The 25,821-nt window shown below is 43.3% G+C and overlaps 1 protein-coding gene across 1 annotated transcript; it reads left to right on the plus strand.

The window, feature by feature from the left end:
- The first annotated feature begins 2,462 nt into the window (after positions 1–2,462).
- LOC100553189 (dual specificity protein phosphatase 13A) lies at positions 2,463–9,472 on the plus strand. The gene is made up of 3 exons (XM_003223145.4): positions 2,463–2,653; positions 5,159–5,376; positions 8,388–9,472. Exons 1-3 carry the CDS (start codon positions 2,487–2,489, stop codon positions 8,603–8,605), a joined length of 603 nt encoding a protein of 200 aa, XP_003223193.3. The 5' UTR covers positions 2,463–2,486; the 3' UTR covers positions 8,606–9,472.
- The last annotated feature ends 16,349 nt before the right edge of the window (positions 9,473–25,821 follow it).

Genomic DNA, 25,821 nt, shown 5'->3' on the forward strand with positions numbered 1-25,821 from the left:
AAATCACTACTGATCAAGAGCTCATGATTTTGAACCAGCCCGGGTCGGACTGAGTGCCCGACCAATAAAAAAATAGCCTAGCTCGTTGTTGACCTAGGCAACCCGAAAGATAGTTGCATCTGTCAAGTAGGAAATGTTGGTACTGCTTTATGCAGGGAAGCTAATTTAACTAATTTATGACACCATGAAAATCATTCAGCAGCATACATAAGAATGAGGAAGTACTCCATCAAGGACTCGGCATCACAAGTGGACAGTGAAGCAGCAGCTCCCCCTGTCGTCGGAATTGAGCATACCCTCATGAAACCAAAAGCTGGAAAATATTAAATTACTTCTGTGTCTTTGTCTCTGTCTGTATGTCATATGTCTAATGGCATGGAATGTTTGCCATGTATAATATACATTGTGATCCATCCTGAGTCCCCTTTGGAGTGAAAGGGGCAGAATATAAATACTGTAAATAAATAAATAAATAAATACTATCACAGCTGAAGACACTGAAAGATCTACGCAGAATTAAAGTTGGCTGATATATTTCGAGAGAGTAGCACAGGATAGTTATGTTTTCCTTCATAATGCTGTGCTAGGGAAGTTAAATTCCTGGTATGATACACTAAATGTCACTGATGGCCCTCTTTACTTAGCATATATATTAAACATCCCACAATTTAAAAATGAATGTATATAAATGGTAACGATTTGCACAAATAATATAGTTAAAATAGTTATGCGATCTCAAACACAGTAGCAATGCGCTCTTAGCACACATTGCTTTTTCTTCTACTAACCTTGAATGTATCCAAGAATGAACCAAAATCCTGCCAAATTCATGTTTCTTTCTGAAATTGTTTTCCATCACCTTGCCCCCAAAGCTGAAGTAATGTTCCTGCATTTTACCTTGAAGGCTGGAGTCTTTTGGCTAATAAGCAGCACAACATGGGTCAGGGCTGGAGGAAAAAAATAATCTTATAGATGTGTTTGCAGCTCCCCTTGTTTTGAATGAATATGCCACTCAAGACAATGTGGGTAACCAGTGACATCACAATCCACTTGCTGGCCTGACTGCTGCTATGCCATCAAAATACATCAGGGCTCATTTATCTCAGGCAGTAAGACTTTGTATTCTAGATCATTTTGTGGGCAAGCACTACTTTAAAATAATAATAATAATAATAATAATAATAATAATAATAATAATAATAATAATAATAATAATAATAATAGACAAAATTGAAGGAAAAGCTGATAAGGAGAAGACCTGGCTATGGCTCACGAATGGGACCCTGAAGAAGGAGACAGAAGGCCTGATCCTTGCAGCCCAGGAGCAAGCCATCAGAACAAATGCAATTAAGGCCAAGATTGAAAAATCAGCTGATGACCCAAAATGCAGACTGTGCAAGGAAGCTGATGAAACCATTGATCATATCCTCAGCTGCTGTAAGAAAATCGCACAGACAGACTACAAACAGAGGCACAACTATGTGGCCCAAATGATTCATTGGAACTTATGCCTCATGTACCACCGGCCAGCAGGAAAGAACTGGTGGGATCACAAACCTGCAAAAGTATTGAAAAATGAGCACACAAAGAGACTGTGGGACTTCCGAATCCAGACTGACAAAGTTCTGAAACACAACACACCAGACATCACAGTTGTGGAAAAGAAAAAGGTTTGGATCATTGATGTCGCCATCCCAGGTGACAGTCGCATTGACGAAAAACAACAGGAAAAACTCAGCCACTATCAGGACCTCAAGATTGAACTGCAAAGACTCTGGCAGAAACCAGTACAGGTGGTCCTGGTGGTGATCGGCACATTGGGTGCCGTGCCAAAAGATCTCAGCCGGCATTTGGAAACAATAGACTTTGACAAAATTACGATCTGTCAACTGCAAAAGGCCACCCTACTGGGATCTGCGCCCATCATCTGAAAATACATCACATAGTCCTAGACACTTGGGAAGTGTTTGACTTGTGATTTTGTGATACGAAACCCAGCATATCTATCTTGTTTGCTGTGTCATACAATGCTGTTGTGTCAATAATAATAATAATAATAATAATAATTCATTATCCACCCCTCTACACAGACACTTTACTGCAGTTTCAAACTGGTATTATAGACAGTGATTGTGCTCTGCATAGAAAATCCTGTAACCAACTTGATAAACAAACCGCAGACCATTGATGCGTATCAAGGGCTTTTCTTTTGTGCATTTTTGTGGGAGTTTGTTGTCTGGTTGCCACAGTTTGAAGTTAACTTTGAACTGTATTAAATGATCAGTGAAGATGGGGTCTTAGAGGTCCTAATTGTACCCCTTTTTCAATTTTGGATTTTACTAGATTACTAGCTTGCCAATGCCCTAGACCTGTCATCACAGTTGGATTCAGAATGACAACTGGAAAGGCTGAAACAGAAACAAGCCAAAGTGGCTCACGTTCTCAGGTTTCGGGGGGGGGGGGGGGGAGGGAGGGTTCCTCCTCTGATGATGATGGCAGAAGAGAGTATATCACTCTCCAAAGACCCTGAAAGCTCTGGAACTTCTACACCCGAGACCCCCACTCTGAAAGACTTAGAAGAGCTCCTGAATACTGGGAGGCCCTCCTGTAACCATGTTGATGAAGTCTGGCCTAATCTTTTCTTAGGAGATCTGTAAGTAAATTCTGGTGTGACAGTCTTAACAACAATTAAAATCCTGGTGGGACATATCCTGGTTCCCGTCCCCTTGATCAGGTTGTGTAAGTGTTATTTATTGCTATATAATTGTATTGTTTTACCTTGCTTAATAATGTGTTATTATGTTGCTATGTAATGTATGTATTGTTTTTATGATTGGAAACCGCCCTGAGTCCCATCCGGGAGATAGGGCGGTATATAAATAAAGTTTTATTATTATTATTATTATTTATTAAAAAACCATTAAGTCAAGGGTCCCCAAACTAAGGCCCGGGGGCCGGATGCGGCCCTCCAAGGTCATTGACCTGGCCCCCGCCCTCAGTTTTAGACTTAGGCTGGCCCAAAGTCTGAAATGACTTGAAGGCACAACAACAACAATCCTACTTAACTTGACTATCTCTTTGGTCAGAAGCAGGCCCACACTTCCCATTGAAATCCTGATAGGTCTGCACAGTACGTTGGTTAAAATTGTTTTTATTTTTAAATATTGTATTGTTACTGTGCAATCCTGATAATATAATATATTGTGTATACATATAATACTGATAATAATATTATAATGTAATACAATATAATATTTATTTATTTATTACAGTATTTCTACCCCGCCCTTCTCACCCAATAGGGGACTCAGGGCGGCTAATAATAATACAATATAATAATATTGTATAATATAATAATCTATATTATATATCAAATGTAATATTACTAATAAGATTACGGTATAGTGGTATAGTACAATATAGTAATATATAATGCTAATATTGTGATATGCTAATAATATAATATATTGTATGTACATATAACTTGTAAGCCGCTCTGAGTCCCCTTTGGGGTGAGAGAGGGTGGGGTATAAATGTAGTAAACAAACAAATAAATAATTGTTGTTGGGGTTTTGTTTTGTTTTTTGCACTACAAATAAGACATGTGCAGTGTGCATAGGAATTTGTTTGTATTTTTTTAAATGATAATTCGGCCCCGCAACAATCTGAGGGGCCGTGAACTGGCCCTCCACTTAAAAAGTTTGAGGACCCCTGCATTAAGGTCTCCCTTACCATACTTCAGCCAAGGAAATACTGTATCCTGGGAGTGCTTAATGCTGTGACCTGATTGGCTGTGACTTAATACTGTGACCTGATTGGCTGACAAACTAGTTATGAATGATGGATAGGCGATGATGGCACCTATTAGGACATGGGGGCAGGGCCAGGGAAGGGGTGTGGCTTCTTCCCAAGAGCCCGAGACAGGGCTGAGAATCTATTCCTCTCCTGAGGCGCTTGTTGGGACACAGAGGGCGGAGCTAGGGAAGGGGGCGGGGCCTCCTTCCAAGAGCCCGAGACAGGGCTGAGCCTCTATACCTCTCCTGAGGTGCTTGTTAGAACACGGGGGTGGGGTATAGAGGTTCAGCCCTGAAAGGCCCCGCCCCCTCCTCTAGCCCCGCCCCCTGTCTCCTGGCAGGCACCACAGGACAGGGATAGAAGCTCAGCCCTACCTCAGAGCTCGTAACTCCACCCATCCCAGTTCTGGCCGCCCATTTGTGTCCCCGCCCACCTCCCCCTCCCCCTCCCAGCCATGCATCTTGGATTAGGGGAGAGGCTCAGCCCCGCCCTCTTGAGCAGGAGCCACGCCCATCCCTCTAAGCCACGCTCCCCTTTCCAGGGGGCGCTGAGTAATATTTTTTCTGGAAAGGGGGCAGTAGACCAAATAAGTTTGGGAACCACTGCTCTAGTCAAACCACCTTAGGTATTGATCAGCTCACAATCTAATCAGAAAATAGTATTCTAGGTTTTACTGTTACAGGCATATCCAAATGGATTTAAAAGACCAGAAAGTCCCCAATTTGTTCCCATGCTTTCCTATTTTTCATCAGCTACAAGTACAATCTCAAATTCCCTAGGTCATTTTATTTTAACTCGGGGCCCTTCCACACAACCATATAATCCAGAATATCAAGGCAGATAATCCACAATATCTGCTGTGAACTGGATTATCTGAGTCCACACTGCCATATAATCCAGTTGAATGTGGATTTTATACAGCAGTATAGAAGGCGGTCTCTGTATAATTTCAGAAAGAACGGGAGCAAAATCTGAAATTTTCAATCAGGCTGGATTTGTCCACAATGAAAGATTTCCAAATTTCAGAGCACATTAAGTTTTTAAAAAATGTTGCAATGTCATTTAAGGTGACATAGCTTTGTCTTCAAGTAATTTGTGACTATGGGGACCCTAAGACGAGACAATTACAATGATTTGTAGGTGAGAGCTCTTCAAAGGGAGTTTGCCTTTGCCATCCTCTGAACTGAGTCTGACTTGCCCAAGGCCACCCAATAGTTTTCATGATGGAGCAGGAATTCAAACCCTGGTCTCCAGAAACATGGTCTAATATTCAGACCACTACACTGTGCTGGCTCTCTAATTCATATTGGTATAAATTTGTCTTTCCTTTTTTTCCATATTTGCTATTTGTTTTTTTCTTTAGTGTTATAGCCCATAACACGTTTGGTTTATGGAAAATGGGCATTAGCCATGTCTTGAATGCAGCCCACGGAAACATATATTGTAAAGGATCCCATGGGTTTTATGGAGCTGCTATTGAATACTACGGAGTACCAGCACATGACCATCCTGCTTTTGACATAAGCCCATTCTTTTATCCAGCTGCAGAATTTATACATAAAGCCTTGGCTACACCAGGAGGTAGGAAATCACTTTGATTCATGAGTGATGCTACGATATATTGGTTTTAACCTGGCATGAACCATCATACTACTGTGGTACAGATGTAGGAGGACAGGCAGTACTTACATGATGGCTCCCTGTGGCCTATGATGGAGCTACATAGATCATGAAGCAGCCTTTGTCCTGTTTCTCCTTCAGTTTATTGCATATGAGTCAGAAAGACATGCAATCTCAGATGACTTCAGCACAAGGCTCAAAATTAGCATCCTAGAACACTTAGAGCAGGAGTCCCCAAACTAAGACCCGGGGGCCAGATGCGGCCCTCCAAGGTCATTTACCTGGCCCCGTCCTCAGTTTTAGACTTCAAGGTAAAGGTAAAGGTTTCCCCTGACGTTAAGTCCAGCCATGTCTGACTCTGGGGGTTGGTGCTCATCTCCATTTCTAAGCCGAAGAGCTGGCGTTGTTCGTAGACACCTCCAAGGTCATGTGACTGGAATGACTGCATGGAACGTCGTTACCATCCCGCCAGAGCGGTACCTATTGATCTACTCACATTGGCATGTTTTCGAACTGGAGCAACAGCGGGCACTCACTCCGCTCCCGGGATTTGAACCTGGGACCTTTCGGTCTGCAAGTTCAGCCGATCAGTGCTTTAACACACTTCGCCACCAGGGTTCCTGTAGTTTTAGATTTAGGCTCACCCAAAGTCTGAAATGATCTGAAGGCACACGACAACAATCCTAATTAACTTGACTATCTCATTGGCCAGAACAGGCCCTCATTTCCCATTGAAATCCTGATAGGTTTATGTTAGTTCAAATTGTTTTCATTTTTAAATATTGTATTGTTCTTTCATTGATGTTGTTGTTTTATTTTTTGCACTACAAATAAGACCTGTGCAGTGTTCATAGGAATTTGTTTGCATTTTTTTCAAATGATAATCTGGCCCCTCAACAGTCTGAAGGATTGTGCACATGCCCTCTTCTCAAGAAGTTTGAGGACCCCTGACTTAGAGCCTTCTTCGGGAACAAAACCCCATGGCAGCCATCAGATGACCACCTGTGGCTCTGCCAGACACTCCCCTAACTTCCTGTGTTGTGCTGGCTCCAATAGGGCCTCCCCACAATGGCGACATTTTCTCCATGTGATGGCGAAATTGTCACGAGAGGGAGTTGTGTGCAGGGCAACAGATTTGCCTTGCTGCTCCCTCTTTCCTCCCCAGAAGCCGGACACTTCACTTGGCTTTTATGATAAGATGGTTAGTTTCTCCCCTTCTGAGTCTTCTCCGCACAACTTTCTGACCATGCTTACCTCTCACTTCCCTTTCTTTATCATAAGTATTCACCTGGTCAATTTTAAGTTATTAATTTTAATTTTGCCCCGGTGGTGAAGTGCATTAAAGCGCTGAGCTGCTGAACTTGCAGACCGAAAGGTCCCAGGTTCAAACCCCGGGAGCGGCGGGAGCGGCCGGTGTTAGTTCCAGCTCCTGCCAACCTAGCAGTTCGAAAACATGCCAATGTGAGTAGATCAATAAGTACCGCTCCGGTGGGAAGGTAACGGCGCTCCATGCAGTCATGCCGGCCACATGACCTTGGAGGTGTCTACGGACAATGCCGGCTCTTCGGCTTAGAAATGGAGATGAGCACCAACCCCCAGAGTCAGACGTGACTGGACTTAACATCAGGGGAAACCTTTACCTTTACTTTTAATTTTAATCTGCATTTTTCCACTGGATTTTGACTTGTATTTTAACTCTGTGTGTCTTGTTATACAGTAGAGTCTCACTTATCCAACATTCTGGATTATCCAACACATTTTTGTAGTCAATGTTGTCAATATATCGTGATATTTTGGTGCTAAATTCATAAATACAGTAATTACTACATAGCATTACTGCGTATTGAACCACTTTTTCTGCCAAATTTGTTGTCTAACATGATGTTTTGGTGCTTCATTTGTAAAATCATAACCTAATTTGATGTTTAATAGGCTTTTCCTTAATGCCTCTTTATTATCCAACATATTCGCTTATCCAACATTCTGCCGGCGCGTTTATGTTGGATAAGTGAGACTCTACTGTATGTCTTTTAATAGTATTTTATCTCTTGTTTTAATTCTGTTGTATCCTGCCTTGAGCCACATGGAAAGGCAGGTAATAAATTCATGATGATAATGATTATGATGATGATTATTATTACCCTGCCCCCTTCTTTGCATATAGTAATTGTAACAGTACATTGTCTACATAGGTAAGGTTTTTTGGGATGTGAGTACTGATGGGAATAGTGTCCCACCATTGTAACTACTGGTGCATCTTTCTGTATTCTTCCTCAACTGTGACTCTGAGCCCACTGTATAACCACCTAATAGCTCTTCCCCGACCCAGTCTCACATATTGGTCATGAAAACCCACATTATGGGATGCTGCTAACCTGGCAACACTTGGCATGATACATTTCTCCTGTGCCTCCTATCATCATAAACAAAGGTACTGGAGATCCCTAGCAAAACTGCACTAAATCATATTACATCATAATCTTTTTGAAATATCACTCAGGTTGCTTTATTTCATAGAGGAGGGAGCCTTGCTGTTTGAGAATAACAGTCCCAAGATTCACTAGTCTGTACAAAACTAGGTCACCTATTATCTAGATTGTACCTTTCTCTTCCACAAAAAATCTGCATTGTTTCTCAGGACTGAAAATTCATTCCCAACAGAATGATGGGGAAATGTTTCTATTGTGATGTAATTTTACATGTAAATTGGGAATTTTGAATATTAACTTCCCTAGAATATTTCTTGATGCTGATTTATCTCAGGGCTATGCTGGAATATTATAAATGTGTATATACTATAAAGTGTAGGAGCTGCAGCTTTAATATAATTGAGAATAAATGTTATTCAGTATTAGCACATCAAGGAATAAGTTTTGAAAGAACAACTGTCAAATATATATTTTTTCTCATAATTTTTTTCTTTTATATTTTTTAAAATTTACACAAAAGTTTCCTTTTCTTTTCATTTGCAGCTAAACTCTTGGTACATTGTGCTGTTGGGATAAGCAGATCATCTTCTTTGGTACTGGCATATCTCATGATATATCATCATTTGTCTTTGGTTGAAGCAATTCAAACAGTGAAAAGCCATAGATGGATTTTCCCCAACCGTGGATTTTTGAAGCAACTGAGAAGTTTGGACATTCATCTAAGGAAAAATACTCAGCAAAAGGAAGAGGGGAAATCTTGATTATCAGAAAAAATTACATTTAGTCATTGAAAATTTCCACTATTTACTGTTGTTCATATTGATGTTCTAGTTATGAAAAACAAAAGACAATTCATGCTGGTAGCTATATTCGCAGAAATTATGTTGATCAATAACATTTATGCAAAAGCTGACAAGTGTGTGCCTTTTTCCAGGCATTTGTCATAAAAACAATATTGGTATGCACAAAATTTTATTTTATTTTTGTTTGCCTTGCAAGAAATTGGCAGGTCAACCTTATAAGAAAGATTTATGGCAAAGAAAGTGATTGGCCTAAAATCATACAGCTTAATTACATATCAGCAGTGGAAGCTGAACCCTAGGATCCTTTGTATATATGCTCCGGGACCCATCCAGACTCTTCTTCCTCAAATCTAGATGCAGTAAGATAAGGAGCAAGTATACAAGTGGTGGGATGAACACAGACCCGAGTATGTATTCAGATCATAACAACTGGAACTCATTTGACACAATATGATCTCTCAGGCTGAATCTACCCTGCCATATTAATCCAGTTTCTGAATCCAGATTATCTGATTTTAATTGGATTATATAAATCTACACTACCATGTAATCCAGTACAAAAGAAACTGAGTGCCTGTGCAGGCCTGAGTAGCGCGCTCCCACTATTGTTTTAGTATTACAGTATATTGATATTTTATCTTTTTCCTAGTTGTGATGGATGCCAGTGATTTTATTTTTGAAATGTCAACCAAACTGGTTAGTTTAAAGCCAGCTCTCTCTTTGGCCAAAAATACAAAAGGCCCCTTACCACTCAGGAAATATCTTGTGGATGACAATGTGAAGATGAAGCAGAGGTAGGAAATAAATCCTTCTTTATCTCCTTCACCACAGCATTCAGTTATTGGATTCAACCTGGGTTTTTCTCCTCTTGTTCTAAGTGTCATCCTACCCGCATCCCTGTCTTCTGCTTATAACAATACATTGCTTAGACTTTGCAAGAAAACTTCCTAGGACAGCACTGTTAAGATAACAAACAGTTCAAACAACACAGATTTGGATTTTTAAAAACTTAAAACAGCATTGTCATTCTTTTGTCCAAAAGGCTGCCAAGTGTCTTGTGAAGAACTCAAGACCTAATAAATAATAATAATAATAATAATAATAATAATAATAATAATAATAATAATACATCACACAGTCCTAGACACTTGGGAAGTGTTCGACTTGTGATTTTGTGATACGAAATCCAGCATATCTATTTTGTTTGCTTAGTCATAATAAATAATAATAATAATAATAATAACAATAATAATTCAAGATCAAACTGCAAAGGCTCTGGCATAAACCAGTACAGGTGGTCCCGGTGGTAATTGGTGAACTGGGTGCCGTGCCAAAAGATCTCAGCCGGCATTTGGAAACAATAAACATTGACAAAATGACAATCTGTCAACTGCAAAAGGCCAACTTACTGGGATCTGCACGCATCATCCGAAAATACATCACATAGTCCTAAACACTTGGGAAGTGTTCGACTTGTGATTTTGTGATACAAAATCCAGCATACATATCTCGTTTACTGTGTCATACTATGTCTTTGTGTCAATAATAATAATAATAATAATAATAATAATAATAATAATAATAATAATAATCTTTATTTATATTCCACCCTATCTCCCTGAGAGGACTCAGGGCGATCTCAATGAGATCTCAAGAGATTTCAGATGTCTTACTTTTTCTTCATTCTCTTCAAGAGAAAATAGGTTAACCGTCTTCTCTGAAAACCACCTTTTTGCCAATGTCCCATCACTTAAGACGGCCTCCATTGTGTATCACTGCTGCAAAAGCAGATGGTCCTATTTCTCTTGGCACTGTCATTTCTCAAAAGTAGATGTCATTTCTTTACAGAACTTACCTAGCCAGTTGTATGTATGTAGTCTCAGGGGATGATTCCAGCTGTCTCCGGTGCTGTTTACCAGCCTTGCAACAAATTCTCTATAAATATCCTCTCAGAAGTAGGCTGCCACTTTTTACATGGCAGAAGATGTCATTATTCTACAGAGGCAGGGCTTACCTAGCCCCAGTTGGTTGTTAATATTTTCTTGTTCAGCAGCAGTTGGGAAATCTGTTGGAAATTATAACACTAAGTCCTTCCCAAGCCTCTAATTCCATCCAGTACTATAATTGCCTGCTTTCTCTTGCAACAGGCCTCCAATAAGCATGCTTTCCAATCCTCTGAAGATGTTAGCCACAGATGCAGGTGAATCATCAGGAGAAAATGCTGCTAGAACACTGCCATACAACCCAGAAAACACACAACACCCCAATGTTTTCCAATTATTAGATGCCCCCTTTTACTCAGTAACAGTGGGGAAAAAGAAGCATTGCATAACATAGAGTTGCAAAACTGAAAACAGAAGTCTATTCCTTTATATTTAGTGGGAAATTCAAGCAGGTGTTGCTTATCATGCACCCAAGTAACAAGCAATACATGCTACAGCTAATACTCAATTTTCACTCAGGCAACCGTGGCTTAACAAAGATGGTGGTGACTGCAGCCAACTCACTGAGCTATGAAAAATGAAGCAAATTATATTTAAAAAGTAAAGATGGTGCTGAAGGTTCCAACATGTGCCTGATCAGTCTGCCTGCTGATGCCAACATTCACATTCTCATAAGTATCTTTTCTATTAGATTTATAATATCTAGATTGTATTATAAATCTGAGTCCAAGTCCTCTGTCTTAATTTGGCTGATGTACAATGCTAAATAAATTAGATTGTTCTAGAGATAAATAATCAAGAAGGACAATACTATGGAACTTTATACCACTTGGGTAAATAGTGAGCTATACACAATGAATTGTTGTGCAATGACATCAGATTTAAGAGGGCCTGTTGCAATACACACACAAGTGTGTATTAATGTTGCTAGTTTATCAAAAGAGCACTAGAGGACTTTTGGAATTCTTGACAATAAGGCAGTACATTAGAAAGCTTGTGTTCTACGTAAATATCAAATTAAAATACAGTAAGATGCTCCTATCCATAGATTCCATATCTGTGATTGAATTTATCTGCTGACTGGGAGTGTGGGAAATATGAAGAACACATTCACACAACAGCCTCGGTGCACATTCACACAACAGCCTCAGACTTATACGGTGGGAAGCAAGAAGAATTATCACTGCCATAGTTTTGTCACTGCAAGATAGGAAGCTTTTTTACTTTCTCCAGGGCAATCAAATAGAGGAATTACAGTTACTTTCCACACCATGTGTAGGTGAGTCAGGAGAATGAGGAGTACTTTTTGTTCCAAAATAGAGCACTTGCAATTCCCCACAGTTTCACTTATCTGCAGGAAGTCCTGGAAAATTGATTTAAGTTAGCCTAGACATGTATTTGTCCATAAAAATAATTATTGTCCACATTCATGAATTATACAAAACACATATTTCTGTTTTAGTGATATAGATGACAGGAGAGAGAACACCAAGAGCGATCCTTTGAGAGGTCAAAAAGTCCAGTTTATTATATTCAGCTGAAGACGCTGGAAATGGAATCTTTTCCAAAGGCAAACCAGAGCACCGATCAAGGCGTTGACATTGCCTTTTATACATTTTCAGACAAAGAACATGCTTCTACATACATCTCGTCATTAGTACGTCACTTCACATGCTTACATACATGGGCATAAATATGCACGTATCAGCATTTTTCTATCTAAGCACTCTAAAAGCCTGTAGCAAGTCACAGATATCAAGAGAAATCCATCAAGAGGCCTACTTTGACCTGTCTGCTCTCTTTCCATTAGCTGTACTAGGAACCAATTCACACTGGAATGTATAGATAACAGGGCCCCCTTCTCCCAGCTTGTACATTTATACAGAATCTAACACAGAGGGAGTTTGATTTTTCTACATTTCACTGCTTCTAATGTGCATACAATATATGTCTAAAAATCAATATTTTTTAGTTCCTCGTTATTAGTAAAGAGCCCACAACCCAAAATACAAGATTTTTTTATATTTCATTCAGTCTGTTTAAAAGGAAAAGTGTTCTAACTTTCCAACAAGGGGCACCCCTATAATAAAAGATGTCTGGCAACTTAGCTTTGCGTGTGTATTTGTGTAACAATGAACAAAGAACTGAAATAATTTTGACAAAAGTGTGGGACATTCAAAGGAGATTTGTGTACTGGCTTTCTGCAAAATAGGGAATGGATCCTTCTGAAACAAGAGGAAAAGACTCATTTATCTGTTCAAATTCCTTTTTTGTTTGCAAATTTGATCTGAAATACATATGCACATGAAAAGATAAGGATTGCCAACACCACAGCTCAAGAACAAGTATCGTACTTGAAATAGGATAGCTGGGACTGTGAAATGCACCATTTGCTAAATAAATAATCAAAGAAGGCACAGTGGAAATGGGAAGACAGGGATCTTGGAAACTATGCACCATGAGAAAGCATGACACTCTTCACCAGAGTTTCTCAACCAGGGTTCCCTGCAACTTTAGGACTCTGTGAGAGGTCTCTAGGGGTTCAACAAGGGGTTGAGATTTCTGTTTTTAAAAGCTGAAAATATAATGTTTATGCAAGGGTTCCCTAAGACCTGAAAATTGTTTAAAGGGTACATTCAGGGTAAAAGAATTAAGAAAGGTTGCCCTTGACTATCAGGTTGTTCTGGGACAAACAATGGATGACAGATACAAAGATAGGTCTGGTACAAGGATTTGATGCAGTGAGAATAACACATCCAAATAAAGGCACCACAATGTTGTTCAAAAATGAATTTCAATCAAGTCTTAAGATGGGAGCCTTGGGCTGCATTATATGAATCTGACCATACAATGCAGTTTCTGGCAGTGTAGATGGAGCCTTAAATACAAAAAGAGTCAAGGACACTCAGAGCAGAACTAAGGAAGACTACTAATTAAAATTATCCCAAAGATAGTGAAAAGAAGGAAAAACTTGCCAACCAGGGTCTTCTTATTGTGGGAAGAACAGGAGAAACTGAAGCAGACTGAATTTACAATCTCATCAGACAGGTCTCCATTAGTGTGATGTCTCATGGGCCTTGTAGTCCCGTTCCTAGTACTATTGTGGCAGACGAAGAGGAAAACATGGGATTTACACCGTTTCAGCCAGAAACGGAGCCCCTGCACCTGCAGGATGTTTGCCCTCAAGAAGTTAGCCAAACAAGCCTTGGGCAGAATTCTCCCCCGTTTTCTCGAAAGGACAATTATAATAAAGATAGAGGCGCTAGGGAGGCGAATCGCCGAAGCGCCAGAATCGCAGCCAAACAATTAGCTGATTAGGTCTGCTTCCCTTGGGAAATTCTAAGGAGTCATGCATCTGGACAGAGATGAGTTTCACTTCTAGTTCTCCAGGGAAAGTGTTCTTCTGGCGGGAAACAAGTCCCTATTTAGGGGTTTTGCCGCGAAGGAAACCTTGCGGAGTCAATTCGTCAGCTTCAGGAGTGAGATCGTGTGTAGACTTCGTAATCCAGTTCCTGTTCCCCGGATCAAGTTTCCAGCCTTGCCTTGTTCCACGGACTTCTATGGACTCAGTTCTTGTTTCATGTTTGTCTTGTTTCAAGTTTGATCTTGCCAAGTTTCAAGTCTTGCCTTGCCTTGCGTTTTAAATACGGACCTTGCTTCCTAGTTCCAAGCCTTGTTTTCCAGTTTCCTTCGGATTTACCTTAAGCCTCGAAAGACTATGGACAGTTCCCCACACTATAGCTTGCCTAATAGTGTGTGTTTCGGTTAAGTGGATTATAACTTTGGACTCTAATATCACATATTGGACATTGTTTTCCTGGACTATATTTGACCTTTCCTGAAAGGTCTACTTCTGAACTATATTCTTCACTTGTTTTTATTGACTTTTTATATTTCCTTAATAAAGATATTAGATAGATTCTGGTCTCTGCGCATGGTTATTGGTGCTCCGCAGCCTTGGTCCTGACAATTGGGTTCCATCTTGGCTCCATCCCGTCAGCTTGTAAGAGGAAGCCCTGAGGATACGGGTGACCGACCACCCATATCCTCATTGAAAAGGCTTGGGACAGTACAGGAGGAAGCTGAAGATAGCCAAGAAACATTAGAATCATAGAATCATAGAATAGTAGAGTTGGAAGAGACCTCAAGGGCCATCTAGTCCAACCCCCCGCTAAGAAGCAGGAAATCGCATTCAAAGCACCCCCGACAGATGGCCATCCAGCCTCTGCTTAAAAGCCTCCAAAGAAGGAGCCTCCACCACGGCCCGGGGGAGAGAGTTCCACTGCCGAACAGCCCTCACAGTGAGGAAGTTCTTCCTGATGTTCAGGTGGAATCTCCTTTCCTGTAGTTTGAAGCCATTGTTCCGTGTCCTAGTCTGCAGGGCAGCAGAAAATAAGCTTGCTCCCTCCTCCCTATGACTTCCCCTCACATATTTGTACATGGCTATCATGTCTCCTCTCAGCCTTCTCTTCTGCAGGCTAAACATGCCCAGCTCTTTAAGCCTCTCCTCATAGGGCTTGTTCTCCAGACCCTTAATCATTTTAGTTGCCCTCCTCTGGACGCTTTCCAGCTTGTCAGCATCTCCCTTCATCTGCGGTGCCCAAAACTGGACACAGTATTCCAGGTGTGGTCTGACCAAGGCAGAATAGAGGGGGAGCATGACTTCCCTGGATCTAGATGTTATTCCCCTATTGATGCAGGCCAAAATCCCATTGGCTTTTTTTAGCTGCCGCATCACATTGTAGGCTCATGTTTAACTTGTTGTCCACGAGGACTCCAAGATCTTTTTCGCACACACTGCTGTCAAGCCAGGCGTCCCCCATTCTGTATCTTTGATTTCCATTTTTTCTGCCGAAGTGAAGTATCTTGCATTTGTCCCTGTTGAACTTCATTTTGTTAGTTTCGGCCCATCTCTCTAGTCTGTCAAGATCGTTTTGAATTCTGCTCCTGTCTTCTGGAGTGTTAGCTATCCCTCCGAGTTTGGTGTCATCTGCAAACTTGATGATCGTGCCTTCTAACCCTTCGTCTAAGTCGTTAATAAAGATGTTGAACAGAACCGGGCCCAGGACGGAGCCCTGCGGCACTCCACTTGTCACTTCTTTCCATGATGAAGACGACGCATTGGTGAGCACCCTTTGGGTTCGTTCGCTTAGCCAATTACAGATCCACCTAACCGTAGTTTTGTCTAGCCCACATTGAGGGGTGGTAGGCCACAATCAACTATTGGGATGAAGCTGGGCGCTGCCCCCCCGGCTTCCTCCATTGCTTCCCACTGTCCTTGGCTTCTGGACCTCCATCTGATGAAGTCCTTAGTCTCTAAACCAGCTGATGATAGTCTCCTGCACTCCCCAAACAGACAGCACAGAGCTTCATCCAGAACTGATGCACTGGCTGAAGCCTCTTCTTCTCTAGCTCAGCCTCCTGAATAAGGCCATGGTCTGGCTGAGGCTAGACCAGGACAAAGTGGGTGAGTGTGTCATATCTAGGGACAGCTGCGATATGGGAGAAGGGAACAATAAAGGGTTGTTATCCCACTTCTGAGCTTGGGGAGTATAGAATGGCTGTGAAGACAGCTGCAACTGGTTCCATTTAGTAACCGGACCAACTGTCTTGGCACCCCCTAACTTGGGGAACAACCCAAATGCTGACTCAGAATTCATATTTCTGCCAAGTGATCTTAACCTGGCCCTGAGTTAACCCAGATCAGTGCTCACTTTTTATTTCAGTGAATTAAATCTAGCTAGGTGCACACATCAAGAGCTGTCCTGGGGGAGACGATTTCCTACTGTATACAAAAGACATGGTAAAATGAGTAAGCCCAGGTGGTCTCTATACCTATTGGTCCATCTAATGCAGTGGTTCTAGCTCAACCTGTGGGTCCCCAAATGTTTTGGCCTTCAACTCCCATAAATCTGTCAGGACCCAGGCTGCAGAGCACCAATAACCATGCGCAGAGACCAGAATCTAACTAATATCTTTATTAAGGAAATATATAAAGTCAATAAAAACAAGTGTAGAAAATAGTTCAGAAGTAGACCTTTCAGGAAAGGTCAAATATAGTCCAGAGAAATAATGTCCAATATGTGATATTAGAGTCCAAAGTTATAATCCAATAACCGAAACACACACTTTGCCAAGCAAAGTGTGGGGAAATGACAAGGTCCTTAGGTCCATAGAAACTTGGCAATCAGGCTGGAAAGCAAACTTGATACTTGGCTAGAACAAGACTAGAAACAAGGCAACAAGAGTAAACAAGATCCGTGGCAAACGCGGGACAAGGCAAGGCTGGAAACCTGATCCGTGGGCAAACACGGGACAAGGCAAGGCTGGAAACTTGGTCCGGGGAACAGGAAACTGGAGTACGAAGTCTACACACGATCTCACTCCTCCAGCTGACGAATTGACTCCGCAAGGATTTCTTTGCGGGCAAACACCTATATAGGATCTTGTTTTCCCACCAAGGAACACTTTCCCTGGGGAACAAGAAACGAAACCCATACTGTGTCCAGATGCATGACTCCTTAAAGTTTCCCAAGGGAAACAGACTTAATCAGCTAATTGTCTGGCAGCTATCCTGGCGCTCCTGCGAGTCGCCTCCCGAGCGCTTCTATCTTGATTATAATAATCCCGGCGAGAAAATGGGGGAGATTTCTGCTCAAGGCTTGTTTGGCTGACTTCTTGTGGCCAAACATCTTGCAGGTGCAAGGGCTCCAATTCTGGCTGAAACGGTGGAAAACCCAAGTTTTCCTCTTCATCTGCCACAATAGTACTAGGAACGGGACTACATGGCCCATGAGTCATCACACTATCCCCCTCCTCAAGCCCCCTCTCCAAAATGGGCCCTCTTCCCGAGGTGCGGGGCCACGGCTTGGTAGGGTAGGCCTGATGAAAGCGGCGGACTAAGTCGGGGGCATGGACTGTGGAAGCATCCTCCCAAGAGTGTTCTTCGGGGCCAAAACCCACCCAGTCAATGAGATACTGAAGGCGGCGGCGGTGGAAGCGAGAATCCAAAATGTCCTGAACCTCGAATTCCTCCTCCCCATCCACCAAAACAGGAGTGGGGGCCGGCCGGTCTGCATCGGGGCGGACACCATCCGCCGGAAGGAGCAGGGAGCGATGAAACACTGGATGGATGCGCATAGAGCGCGGAAGTTGGAGTTTGAAAGTCACGGGGTTAAGTTGCGCCACCACTGGGTAGGGACCAATGAAACGGGCATCTAACTTCCGGCAGGGACGGTGGGAGGGTAGAAAGCGAGTGGACAGCATAACCCGATCTCCTACCTTGATTTCGGGGCCCGGCTGGCGATGACTGTCAGCGTGGCGTTTATAGTCCTCCTTGGCCTGGTCCAGTTGCTGGAGCAATAGTTGTTGCACCGCTGTGAGTTCCTGCAGCCAGTCCTCCGCTGCAGGGACTTCTGAGGTTTCAATGACAGGAGGGAAGAAACGTGGATGGAAGCCGTAGTTTGCAAAGAACGGGGTTTCCTTGGTTGAAGCCTGGACACCATTGTTATAAGCAAACTCCGATAGCGGTAACAGGGAAGCCCAATTGTCCTGCTGGTAGTTTACATAACAGCGAAGGTATTGTTCCAAAGTGGCATTGGTGCGCTCAGTTTGCCCATCTGTTTGGGGGTGGTGAGCTGAAGATAAACGAGAGTCTATGCCCAATAGTTTTTGTAGTGCCTTCCAGAAACGAGAGGTGAATTGAGATCCACGGTCCGTGACTAAACTCTTGGGCAATCCATGTAGTCTGAAAACATGCTGAAGGAATAAATCTGCAGTCTCTTTGGCCGTGGGGAGGCCATCACAAGGAATGAAATGGGCCAGTTTGGTAAAAAGGTCCACCACCACTAGAATCGTGGTGAATCCAAGGGAAGGTGGTAGGTCAGTGATAAAATCCGCGGAAATGGTCTCCCATGGGCGAGAAGGAGTGGGGAGAGGATGTAATAGGCCTGAGGGCTTCTCTCTCCGTGTCTTGGAGCGCTGGCATACAGGACAGGTATTGACATATTTCTCCACATCCTTGCGGATCTTGGGCCACCAGAAATCTCGTAGAATCAAGTGCATGGTTTTAAAGAGTCCAAAATGCCCTGCTGGCTTGCTGTCATGACACAGACGAAGAGTCTTTTCTCTGCCGGGGCCTGGAGGGATGTAAACATGGTTCCGGTAACACAATAGTCCATCCTTAAGTGAGAAGGGGAAACGTAGTCCTTGACGAATCTGTTCTTGAGCCCAGGCATCTGCCTGCTGGCTGGCTCTAATTTCTTGAGCGCAAAGGGGTTCTGGGTTGGAAGGAGTTGGTTCAATTGGAGTGGATTTGGTGTTTCCCACTGTGAGCGTGGCAAAGTTTTCGGGTTGCAGCAATCGAGATTCTGAGGTCTCTCTGCGTCCTGCAGCATACTCTGGTTTCCGTGATAGAGCATCTGCTTGCTTGGTCTGAGCCAGGGTCACATAATGGATCTGGAAGTCAAAACGTTCAAAGAATAAAGCCCAGCGCTGTTGCCTTTGATTTAGCTTTCTTGCGGTCCTTAGGTGTTCCAAATTTCGATGATCAGTGTGAACCTCAATGGGAAATTTGGCACCTTCTAACCAATGTCTCCAATTTTCAAAGGCTGCCTTTATGGCCAAGAGTTCTTTTTCCCAAATAGTGTAATTCCTCTCTGGGGCTGTTAGTTGGCGGGAGTAATAGGCACAAGGATGAAGATGCTCTCCCACTGGTTGCATGAGTGTAGCCCCAATTGCCACATCAGAGGCGTCAGCCTGCACAACAAAAGGGATTTTTGGATCAGGGTGCTGTAGAATTGGCTGGGTCGTGAATAACTTCTTTAATTGTTGGAACCCTTTCTCTGCTTGTTCCGTCCAGCGGAAAGGCTGTTTTCCACGGATGCAGCTGGTGACTGGGTCAGACCAGCGGGCAAAGTCTGGGATGAATTTGCGGTAGTAGTTCGCGAACCCCAAGAAGCGTTGCACTTCCTTCTTGTTGGTTGGCGCCCGCCATTCCAATACTGCTGAAACCTTTGCCGGGTCCATGGAGAGCCCTTGTGGCGAGACGCGGTACCCCAGGAAGTCTACCTCTTGCAGATCAAAAGCGCATTTTTCCAACTTGGCATACAGCCCATGATCCCGCAATCGTTGTAGCACCATTCTGACGTGTTTCTCGTGCTCCGATTGTGATCTAGAAAACACCAAAAAATTGTCCAAGTATATGATCAAGAACCGATCTAGATAATCCTGAAAGATATCGTTGACAAAATGCTGGAATGTTGCGGGAGCTCCAGATAAACCGTAATTCATGACCAGGGACTCGAATAATCCGAATTTGGTCTGGAAGGCGGTCTTCCACTCGTCCCCCTCCCTGATGCGAACTAGATTGTAGGCCCCCCGGAGGTCCAGCTTGGTGTAAACCTTGGCCCCTCGAAGCCGGTCTAACAGGTCTGAGATCAAAGGCAGGGGGTAGCGGTTCCGCCTCGTGATATTATTCAGTGCTCTATAGTCCACAACCAAGCGTAGGTCCCCTGACTTCTTTTTCACAAACATCACCGGGGAAGCTGCTGGGGACTGAGAGGGTCTGATGAATCCCTTGCGAAGATTTGACTCTATGAACTCCCTGAGAGCTTCTTGCTCCGGTTCAGTCAGGGAGTAGAGGTGTCCTCGCGGGATCGGGGCCCCCTCCACCAAGTCAATGGCACAGTCATAGGGTCTATGTGGGGGTAGTTTCTCGGCTTCTTTTTCATTGAAAACGTCCCAGAAGTCTGAATATTTCTTGGGCAAGGTGATGATGGGCTCAGCGTCTGTGGCATGGCAGACCTTGGCTACTAGACAATGGTTTTGGGAATACTTGGAAGCAAACTGTAGTTCTCTGTTGGTCCAGGAGATGTTTGGGTCGTGGAGTGTCAGCCATGGAATTCCCAAAATCACAGGGAAGTGGGGCACCTCGGTAACGAAGAAGGAAATCTCTTCCATGTGTTCCCTTATCCACATTCTGGTGGGTTCAGTCCATTGGCTTACTGGACCCGTCTTTAGGGGACAACCATCTATGGCTTGCACCACTCGGGCATTCTTGAAATCATGATATTGTAATCCCAGAGAGTCGGCATACTCTCTATCGATGAAATTGTTCGTTGCCCCTGAGTCTATCATGGCATGGATCATGACAGGTCCCTTTTTTGCTGACCACAACGTGACCACTAGGAGAAATAAGACCCCTGTCTGCGGCTCTTGAGTGGGGTTTTTGACCGGGTTGGCGAGCCTTTCTACGCCCGGTCGCTGGCTTCCCCCGCCGGCTTGGTCCCAGCCGCCTCGGCCGTCTCCGCCTCCACGGAGGACGCCGCTGCTAGGCGGGTGGCGGGCCTTCTTTTGGCTGGGCATTCTCTGGCGAGGTGGCCCCCATTTCCGCAGTACCAACACAAATTCAAACGTTGCCGGCGGGCCTTTTCGGCAACATCCAGTCTGGGGCGCACATTGCCCAACTGCATCGGTTCTTCCTCGCTTCCCATGGGGTTTGGGGCTGGCGGTGGGGATTTCCATACTGGTCGTGGCTGAACACTGGTAGAAGCGGGGGGTCTCACCCCGGCCCTTCCACTCTGACCTCGGAGCCATTGTTTTTTATTGGCAAGCAGGACTTCGGCTCGTAGACAATGATTAATTAGTCTCTCAAGAGTCTCTGGAGGATCCACCTTAGAAATTTCTTCCTGCATCTCGAAGTTAAGGCCCTCACGAAACTGTCCTCTGAGGGCGATATCGTTCCAACCGGTGTTCTGAGCTAGCACTCGGAACTTGGCTATGTACCGGAACAACGGCCTGTCCCCTTGAAGGAGTCGCCGGAGTTTATGGCCGGCCGCCTCCTCGTTGTCCTCGATTCCCCAGGTCCTCCTAAGGTGGTTCAAGAACCCTTGCGCGGAGCTTAGGTGCGTGGAACCCGCATCATACAACGCCGTCGCCCAATTGGCCGCAGGCCCATCTAGGAGACTGTAAATCCACGCCACTTTGACATCTTCGTGGGGAAATTCAGCTTGGCGGGTTTCTATGTACGCCTGGCACTGGCGACTGAAAACATGAACCTTGGAGGCTTCTCCAGAAAATTTGGTTGGAAGCGCTAGGGCAGGGAGGCGCGCTCCACGTTCCTTCAAGCCCAGAATTTCACCCTCCTGTGTTCGGAGAGTATCTCGGATCCTGTCGAATTCTTCCTTGGAAATGGTGTAGCTGAGTGGTTGGTCTTCTGCCCCGGTTCCTGTAGACATTCTGGTCTTAGGTTAATTGGTGCTTAGGGTGGCGGAGTCAAACTGTCAGGACCCAGGCTGCAGCGCACCAATAACCATGCGCAGAGACCAGAATCTAACTAATATCTTTATTAAGGAAATATATAAAGTCAATAAAAACAAGTGTAGAAAATAGTTCAGAAGTAGACCTTTCAGGAAAGGTCAAATATAGTCCAGAGAAATAATGTCCAATATGTGATATTAGAGTCCAAAGTTATAATCCAATAACCGAAACACACACTTTGCCAAGCAAAGTGTGGGGAAATGACAAGGTCCTTAGGTCCATAGAAACTTGGCAATCAGGCTGGAAAGCAAACTTGATACTTGGCTAGAACAAGACTAGAAACAAGGCAACAAGAGTAAACAAGATCCGTGGCAAACGCGGGACAAGGCAAGGCTGGAAACTTGGTCCGGGGAACAGGAAACTGGAGTACGAAGTCTACACACGATCTCACTCCTCCAGCTGACGAATTGACTCCGCAAGGATTTCTTTGCGGGCAAACACCTATATAGAATCTTGTTTTCCCGCCAAGGAACACTTTCCCTGGGGAACAAGAAACGAAACCCATACTGTGTCCAGATGCATGACTCCTTAAAGTTTCCCAAGGGAAACAGACTTAATCAGCTAATTGTCTGGCAGCTATCCTGGCGCTCCTGCGAGTCGCCTCCCGAGCGCTTCTATCTTGATTATAATAATCCCGGCGAGAAAATGGGGGAGATTTCTGCTCAAGGCTTGTTTGGCTGACTTCTTGTGGCCAAACATCTTGCAGGTGCAAGGGCTCCAATTCTGGCTGAAACGGTGGAAAACCCAAGTTTTCCTCTTCATCTGCCACAATAGTACTAGGAACGGGACTACATGGCCCATGAGTCATCACAAAATCCTAACAGCTGGTAAACTGGCTGGGATTTCTGGGAGTTGTAGGCCAAAAACATCTGGGGACCCACAGGTTGAGAACCACTGATCTAATGGATGGGGACATTTAAGTCTTGGTCCAGATTTGCCACCAGGAAAAATATCTTTCTGGATTAGCTGACTGGGTATTGACTGGACAGTCAGGCACATTATAATTCCATAGTTCTCTAGAAACAACTCCCTTTGATCAAATGAGTGGAGGAAACATACATGCAATTACCCGGCCCTTGTTGAAACCATGCATCACTTTATTCTGATTCTTGAAAACTTTGCATTCTTGAGGCTCTGTTACTTCACGAACAAAATAGATTCTTGAGTCAAGGTGTTTGGGCAATGTCAATTAAACTATTTCATGTGTAGGGAGTGAGAGCACATCTCCTCAGCAACAGCTCTGAGTAACATACCCTCTATGGGCTTTGATGGCACTTCCCCTTTGCCTTTGGCAAGCAGCTTAATAAATACTAATGGGTGATAAAGGGGGTGTACTATCACCTATAGTACACCAACCTTATGCCACTTTCTTTCTTTTCCTCCTATTCTACTATTATAGGAAATAACTTCCCAAAAGACAGGGGAGAGGACACTGGTGCTTCATATATGACTGACCACTGCAGTTTCTAATATCCTGCCATTTGTCCTTGAATAGCACAGACAGTGAAATGCTGAGATGACTGAATTGGCAAAAAAAAAAAAAAATCAGCAAGGGAGTGTGGTAGATGCCACCATGAGCACCTGGCCTCACTGCATAAGGCAGTGGTTCTCAACTTGTGGGTCCCCAGGTGTTTTTGCCTACAACTCCCAAAAATCCCGGTCAGTTTACCAGCTGTTAGAATTTCTGGGAGTTGAAAGCCAAAACATTTAGGGACCCACAGGTTGAGAACTACTGGTATAAGATAAGTCCCATGACCATGGCATAACCCAGGGCTACAGAACTGCCTTCTCCCATACAATCCAATTCAGGGAACGGGAATGCAGTATTCCAGCCAGCCTGAACCCGACTGGCAAAGGACCCGTTAAGTGACCACCCCAAGAACATGGAATGACCTGTGGATGAGCGCTGACAACTAAATCATCTGTCGGAATGTAAAACACAATTGGAAACCTTTCTTTCCTCGCAGGTCTACCCAATCAGTTTTTAACTATGAATTTTAAATTCACATTCTATGTTTATTGTGTTTTAATTTTTTTCTATGTATTTAATATGTGTAGAAATATGTTTTAATATGTACTTTTATGGAATGTATTTTAATATTATAGTATGTTTTTAACTATGTTGTGCCCTGCTTCAAGCTAATAGGAGAAGCAGGTAATACATAAAATTATTATTATTATTATTAACAAACTTTGTCCATCAATAACACCTGACAGCTTCGTTGTGAGGAGATGACAGAACAGCAATGGGTATGGGGCCGGGCTGTGGCACAGGCTGGTTAGCAGCCAGCTGCAATAAATCACTCTGACCAAGAGGTCATGAGTTCAAGAGGTCATGTCAGGGTGAGCACCCGACAATAAAAAATAAAAAATATATAGCCCCTGCTCATTGCTGACCTAAGCAACTTGAAAGATAGTTGCATCTATCAAGTAGGAAATTTAGGTACCACTTATATGTGGGGAGACTAATTTACGACACCATAAAAACCACCCAGCCACCGTTGGAATGAGGAAGTGCTGTCGCAGTGGATGATGAAGCAGCTGATCCCCCTGTGGCATACCCTCAGGAAGCTGGAAACTGGAGAAGGATTAAATTGCCTCTGTGTCTGTCTCTGTTCTATGTTATATGGCATTGAATGTTTGCCTTATATGTGTACAATGTGATTCGCCCTGAGTCCCCTTCGGGGAGAGAAGGGCGGAATTTAAATACTGTAAATAAATAAATAAATAAATAAATAAATAAATAAAATATAGTGCAACATTGTGCTATAGGAACTGCCACTCAAGGTGATTCTTCTACAGTTTACCATCTCTGTGTCATAAGGTCCTGAGGAATTATAAACCACATCCAGATGACTGTTCTCTGTATTCTAGTTTCTTGCCAGAGTTTGTACCTCCACTTCATGGAACTGGCCAAAGCAGCCATAAGTTGACCCAGGGCTGGAATGAAGATGTTTCTAACCTTTCAGCTGAAGCTAGACATTAGAGGTGAAACCAGGTTCTGAAAATTCAGGAGATACTGCTCTACTGGCTGGGCAAAGGTGAAGGCCACTTGCCTGATATTTATATCAGACCTAAACAAACTTAAAATATGAAATCACTTGCCTGTCACTCGAGCCAATCCTACACATATCCTACGCAGAGGTTAAATTGCCTCTGCGTCTGTCTCTGTCTCGGTTCTATGTGTATATGGGCATTGAATGTTTGCCTTATATGTATATAATGTGATCCGCCCTCAGTCCCCTTCGGGGTGAGAAGGGCGGAATATAAATACTGTAAATAAATAAAATAAAATAAATATCCTTCTTCCGTTAGATGCCTAAAGAGAGCTCCGTGGTGTAAACATAAACAACAGTAGGTGGCCCATTAAACTATGATGCCTGAATATTTACGTCTGTGGAGTTAATACTAACAGGAGAGGGGAAGTGGTAGAACTGAATTTCAGCTGGGGTCATGGCTCAAGAATGAACGGCTAACACATTCCCTTTTGCTTGACCAAACCTTCAACAGTCTGCAAATCAGCTTTATTAACTAATAATTTGTGGGTTTTTTTTAATGAGATGCCTTGATCGTGGATTTTATTTCATATAGGTTTCATTTGATGTAGATTTTTTTTCCAGATTCTGATATTCAGCATCGGCACTGGAAACAAACATCTGTTCATATCTATCTTTTGGACTAGGTTGGCTTTCCCACCCCAAAAGACGGAGGTATTAACTGAATACCATAAAATGGTTAAAAGGAGAGAAATGCAGCTTTTTCACTTTTTTTGCATGGCTTGCTACTATGTCAGTAAAGTCCCCCATCCCTGCCATTTATCAGTCATGGGTGTCTGAAAGGTGAAGTGATGCATTTCAAAATTTGCAGCTGCTTTTCGCTGTCAAATGTCAAAAAGTAACTGAAGCTCAGCCA

This window comes from Anolis carolinensis, chromosome 3 (assembly GCF_035594765.1).
Source record: "Anolis carolinensis isolate JA03-04 chromosome 3, rAnoCar3.1.pri, whole genome shotgun sequence".
NCBI lineage: Eukaryota > Metazoa > Chordata > Lepidosauria > Squamata > Dactyloidae > Anolis > Anolis carolinensis.